Raw genomic sequence first — 6,285 nt, forward strand, 5'->3', positions numbered from 1 at the left:
GGAAAAGAGCCACCGTAGTACAACAACCGAGTTAGAAAACTGCTGCGGAAGCAAAGGGAACTTCACAGCAAACATAAACATAGCCAAAGCCTTGCAGACAAACAAAAATTATGCGAAGCGAAATGTAGTGTGAGGAGGGCTATGCGAGAGGCGTTCAATGAATTTGAAAGTAAAGTTCTATGTACTGACTTGGCAGAAAATCCTAAGAAATTTTGGTCTTAGGTCAAAGCGGTAGGTGGATCAAAGCAAAATGTCCAGACACTCTGTGACCAAAATGGTACCGAAACAGAGGATGACACACTAAAGGCCAAAATACTAAATGTCTTTTTCCAAAGCTGTTTCACAGAGGAAGACTGGACTGTAGTTCCTTCTCTAGATTGTCGCACAGATGACAAAATGGTAGATATCGAAATAGACGGCAGAGAGACAGAGAAACAATTAAAATCGCTCAAAAGAGAAAAAGCCACTGGACCTGATGGGATACCAGTTCGATATTACACAGAGTACACAAAGGAACTTGCCCCCCTTCTTGCAGTGGTGTACTGTAGGTCTCTAGAAGAGCGTAGCGTTCCAAAGGATTGGAAAAGGGCACAGGTCATCCCCATTTTCAAGAAGGGACATATGTGCAGAACTATAGACCAATATCTCTAATGTCGATCAGTTGTAGAATTTTGGAACACGTATTATGTTCGAGTATAATGACTTTCCTGAAGACTAGAAATCTATTCTGTAGGAATCAGCATGGGTTTCGAAAGAGACAATCATGTGAAACCCAGCTCGCGCTATTCGTCCATAAGACTCAGAGGGCTATAGACATGGGTTCCCAGGTAGATGCCGTGTTTCTTGACTTCCGCAAGGCGTTCGATACAGTTCCCCACAGTCGTTTAATGAACAAAGTAAGAGCATATGGACTATCAGACCAATTGTGTGATTGGATTGAAGAGTTCGTAGCTAACAGAACGCAGCATGTCATTCTCAATGGAGAGAAGTCTTCAAAGTAAGAGTGATTTCAGGTGTGCCGCAGGGGAGTGTCGTAGGACCGTTGCTATTCACAATATGCATAAATGACCTTGTGGATGACATCGGAAGTTCACTGAGGCTTTTTGTGGATGATGCTGTGGTATATCGAGAGGTTGTAACAATGGAAAATTGTACCAAAATGCAGGAGGATCTGCAGCGAATTGACGCATGTTGCAGGGAATGGCAATTGAATCTCAATGTAGACAAGTGTAATGTGCTGCGAATACATAGAAAGAAAGATCCCTTATTAATTAGCTACAATAAAGCAGGTCAGCAACTGGAAGCAGTTCATTCCATAAATTATCTGGGAGTACGCATTAGGAGTGATTTAAAATGGAATGATCATATAAAGTTGATCGTCAGTAAAGCAGATGCCAGACTGAGATTCATTGGAAGAATCCTAAGGAAATGCAATCCGAAAACAAAGGAAGTAGGTTGCAGTATGCTTGTTCGCCCACTGCTTGAATACTGCTCAGCAGTGTGGTATCCGTACCAGATAGGGTTGATAGAAGAGAGAGAGAAGATCCAATGGAGAGCAGTGCAATTCGTTACAGGATCATTTAGTAATCGCGAAAGCGTTACGGAGATACTAGATAAACTCCAGTGGAAGACTCTGCAGCAGAGACGCTCAGTAGCTTGGTATGGACTTTTGTTGAAGTTTCGAGAACATACCTTCACCGAGGACTCAAGCAGTATATTGCTCCCTCCTACGTATATCTCGTGAAGAGACCATGAGGATAAAATCAGAGAGATTAGAGCCCACACAGAAGCATACCGACAATTCTTCTTTTCACAAACAATACAAGACTGGAACAGAAGGGAGAAACGATAGGAGTACTCAAGGTACCCTCCGCCACACACCATCAGGTGGCTTGCGGAGTATGGATGTAGATGTAGATGTAGACCTCTCTCCCAGAGCAGTCATTCCTGCCATTTTACAGCATGAAATTCTACACCTTCTCCACCAGGGCCATTGGGGAGTTTTGTGCACTAAACCGTTATCTAGGAGACATGATTTTTGGCCAGTATTGATGGCAATATTGTCCATTTTGTTGCAACTTGTGAGTAGTGTGCACAACAACAGGCTGCTCCCAGGGCGTCTCTGTCCCCTGGAGTGTGTCTGTCCCACTCCATGCCAGCCGTGGGAATGCAACCATGAAGATTCCGCAGCTCCCTTCTTGAATTCCTATTAGCTCTTGGTTGTGGATGCATTTTCCCACTGTCCATACATTCTCTGGTCTGCATCGACATCGGCTGAGGTCACAATTCATATGCTTTTTAGGGTTTTTCCTATTGAGGGATTGCCTTGTACCTTAGTTTCCGATAATGGGCCCCAATTCATTTCTCACATCCTTCAGTTGTTTTGTTCGCATCACAGCATTCATTATGTTAAAGATCCGCCATTCAATCTTCACTCAAATGGTGAAGCAGAACAACTAGTGTGTACGTTCAAGTCCTAAATGAAAGAGTTTACTGTGGATTCTTCGCTGGACGATATCCTTCTCTGTTTTCTAAGCACCTATCACTCACTTCTATGTGGTAACTGAGCCTGGTTGAGCTACTTCATGACCTGCAGTCACCTTCTGTGGCCTGTTCTGCACCTTCTGTGGTTGGGATCGGCGGTGTTTGGTCGTTGGCCCAAGTGGATACTGGCCACTGTTTTTCTCTGCTGGAGACATCATCTTTGTGATGCCCATATGGCTAACAAGCTGGTGGTGCACCACTTTGATCAGTTGAAGCCCCACTCAGTGACACGGAAGCTACCAATTTGCAGGTGTGGCCCCTGTTGTCATAGCTCACTCCGCCAACCTCTGCCTGGAGCCCATCGTCACCTGCTGTGGAGGTGCCCCATCCCATTGGCTGCCTTTTCCATGTGCGGTGCCCTGGTGATCCAGCTTCATAATGCTGGGCACTGGTCTGTCTCTATCCTAGGGTCCATTGCTGCAGCCTGCTGTTCCGGTTGGGCTGCATCCACTGGCCCCCTTGCCATCATTGCCTCAGCCACGGTCGCCGGTGTGTCCAGCTCAGTCTCCTCTGCAACAGGACCTTGCTTGCTGATGACGACACACAGATGGTGATGGCACCCACCTCCTCAGTGCTGTCATCAGGTGCCGCACACCCACCACCCTCGGGCCTGCCTGGCACACCATCCCACCCACTGCCGCCGGCAATTCTGCCACCACTGCAGATCTGATGGATGTCTCTCTCAGCAGGCCGCTGGTGTCTCTTCTGTTGCCTGGGTGCCGTCTTCACCTGAGGGAGAGGTGTGTTGTATCCTGCTACTAGTTCGTGTGAGTGAGAGTGAGCCGAGTACAATGTTGCCGTGTGTGTGGACTTAAATCAAACACCAACTATATCAGCACGGGCTGGCCACTAGAGGCCGCCTGTAGGAAGTGCACACATGGCACAGTCTCTGCCATGCCGTCTACCAATGACCCGTGCCTATGTACATGCAGAGCAGCACTGACACACACACACATTATATTCTTTTAATCTGTTGATGTGTGTATCACTTATGTTGCACCCTCTATGTGATTCTTCTGTCTTGTGTGTGGAGTGATGAGAGGCTTATTTCCATTATTGTTCAGAGGCTTATGAATAAAGTTGTAATTGTGTTACTTGGATTGGTTTCATGTGTTCCTTGGTTACTAAAAGACATTATGCATTAATTACACCACAAACATGATGAAAGTCAGTCACAGCAACAGTGATAGTGCTTACAACCTACAAAAAACTGGAAATTATTGTGCTTCATCATTTAACAGTGACAACTCTAAAAGAAAATTATGCCCAGTATAAAAACGTACATTGGGAAAGAAAGGCACGTTATTTTACCTCTGGAGCAAGATGTAATCATTCATTTTAAGATGATTTTTGAATTCAGCAGGTGGAAGTATACAAGAAGAAGCTATTATTGAATCCAAAAGGTTTTCATTGTTGGGCAGTGTTCCTTTATTGTTACAAGGCTCCCTTTTTTCAAATAGTTAATATTTCTGTGGTCATACATTTCACAGGGTGGTTATAACTAAACTTTTGCTACTTTGAGAGAGCACCCATGAAAAACGAGTTATTGTACGACAGTGAAATTCTGTGGAAACATTTGTAAGAATATGCAACAGAGAAATGATAAATTAACCATTGAAAGAAACACATTTTGATTTCCACATGAGGGGTTTCACATTTGGTGATTTTAGGGGTTATCCCATTTGTAACGATCGGCCAATGACTCTGTCTGTTCCTGGGATATGCTGACGGCCAGTTGCATGACAAATTGTTGAAGAAGTTACTATTGTCACAACTGAGAATGTTGGATGCAATGTGCATTCTTTGAGCAGTGCATGAGCTGTACCAAGACAGCTGAACATTCCACAATTGAACGTTTGAAAAGTGCTTTGAAGTTTTGTGAAATGGTATCTGTACAAACTTCACACATTATTTACCACCTTTTGCCATGTGATGCAGACTTTTGAGTAGATGTTCTTCTGATACTTGGCCTTGGAACATTCTGTGGAGTGATAAATCACACTTTACGCTCACATGGGCAGTGAACACTCAACTGTCGCATATTGGGATCGTCACCACCAAAAGCCATTTATAAACTTCCCCTGCATAGAGACTGCATGTGTGTGGTGCAGCTTCATGGCATGGTACATGATTGGTCCAGTTTCTTTGATGAGCTCTGACTTCAAGGACAAAGGACAGGCAGCATTAATGAAATAAGTTACTGTGATCTGCTTCGCCAACATGTGATCCTGCTGTACAGGAGAGAGGTGCTTTGGACTAATCTATTTTGATACATGATGGAGGTCCACCTCACACAGCTCATGAGGTGACTTGGTTTCTCCATGACACATTGGTATAAAACTGAATCATTGGCAGGTCACTGCAAACTGCATAACCACCAGACCACCAAATTTGAACCCTCTAACATAGAAATTAAAATGTGTGTCTTTTGATGGTTTATTCATTTTTTCTCTTCCCTATGTCCTTAAAAATGTTTTCACAAGGTTTCATTATCCTACGAGCATTTGTTTTTCACGCAGGCTCTCTCAAGTAGCACAATTTTAATTATAACCATTCTGTAAAATCCAACCACTTGCCCTCATTCTGATAACTTCTTTTCTGTTAATTATTATCTGTATCAAAGGTCTTGTGGGTTGTTTACATTTAAAATATACGTACAGTACTGCTTAAATGCATTATTGCAGTTTTTTCACCCATTTTATACTGAAGATTTGTACCTGGAACTATTACTTACCTTTCCCCTTAATGTTTTTGCTGTCATCTTTCAGGACAGTTAACCTGTTTTCAGTAGTTCTCAAAGAAAACTGTTTTATTGTATACTAAGGAGTCAACACAATAATTATTCTTTCTCTTTACACTGACACACCCTCATCTCTTGAACAATGGCTCTTCACATGAAACCAACTACTGAATTAAATAGGACTGACATGCAGAACAATATGACATTCAAACTATTGCCATAAAAACATTATCCATGTTATTTGTTTTCATTGCTCTTTTATTCTTTTTTCTTTCTTTTTTAAAATAAGACTTTATGAAACACTACAGTTCGTAATTTCAATTGCTGATAAAATCAAGCAATAGCCCAGTAACTTAGAAATTTAAAAATGCTTATTACAGTGACTGGAACACTATGAATTCAAACAGGTTATGCCAATATCACAACAGATAATGAAGTATTGCAAGTCTGACAGTCATTGGTAAGGAGATTATATTTCGTCTCCCAGCTTATTATGTGCAATACAAATAAGTTGAAAACAGACTTGCCTCTTGCTGTGGCACATTCTCCATCTTGATGAGCCATACGCTGCATTGCTGTTGGTGCTATTCCAAATGGCACTGACACACAGTTACCCAGTACTGTGGTGGACATATCCCGCTTTGATACATTTCTCATCATCCTTGGGCGAATACGCAGTCTAATATTCAGTTTTTTGCATTACATTGTGTATGTCTTACAAATGACAATGAAATCCAATTTAATAGTTATATTACAATAAATTAATATTGTTAAAGAAAGTGTGTATGAAAACTCACACTTTGAAGGCATTCCTGTTAAGTTTCAAAGTATGCTCTCTTCCAGCACCACTTGCATAATAATCCAAAGCATTTCTTGGAAGCACAGTGGAAGCATGTTTCTCATAGTCATCAAGACACACAAATTTCTGACTTTCTGGCATGGTTGCTGTTGCTTACTGACCACTTAAAACCTGTACATACAACTGTTCAGGCAGTTCTCAA

At 42.3% G+C, this 6,285-nt stretch overlaps 1 protein-coding gene across 1 annotated transcript in view; it reads right to left on the reverse strand.

Annotated features, from left to right (window-relative positions):
* The window catches only part of LOC126203064 (uncharacterized), a 41,324-nt gene extending 35,039 nt beyond the window's left edge, over positions 1–6,285 (reverse strand). Inside the window, exons 1-2 of the mRNA XM_049937302.1 lie at positions 6,082–6,285; positions 5,812–5,963 (exon numbers count right to left, since the gene is read on the reverse strand). Coding sequence (XP_049793259.1) covers positions 5,812–5,963; positions 6,082–6,224 — 295 coding nt within the window. The 5' untranslated portion in view covers positions 6,225–6,285. The remainder of the gene's footprint in view (positions 1–5,811; positions 5,964–6,081) is intronic.

The sequence above is a fragment of the Schistocerca nitens genome, chromosome 9 (genome assembly GCF_023898315.1).
Source record: "Schistocerca nitens isolate TAMUIC-IGC-003100 chromosome 9, iqSchNite1.1, whole genome shotgun sequence".
Taxonomy (NCBI): Eukaryota; Metazoa; Arthropoda; class Insecta; order Orthoptera; family Acrididae; genus Schistocerca; species Schistocerca nitens.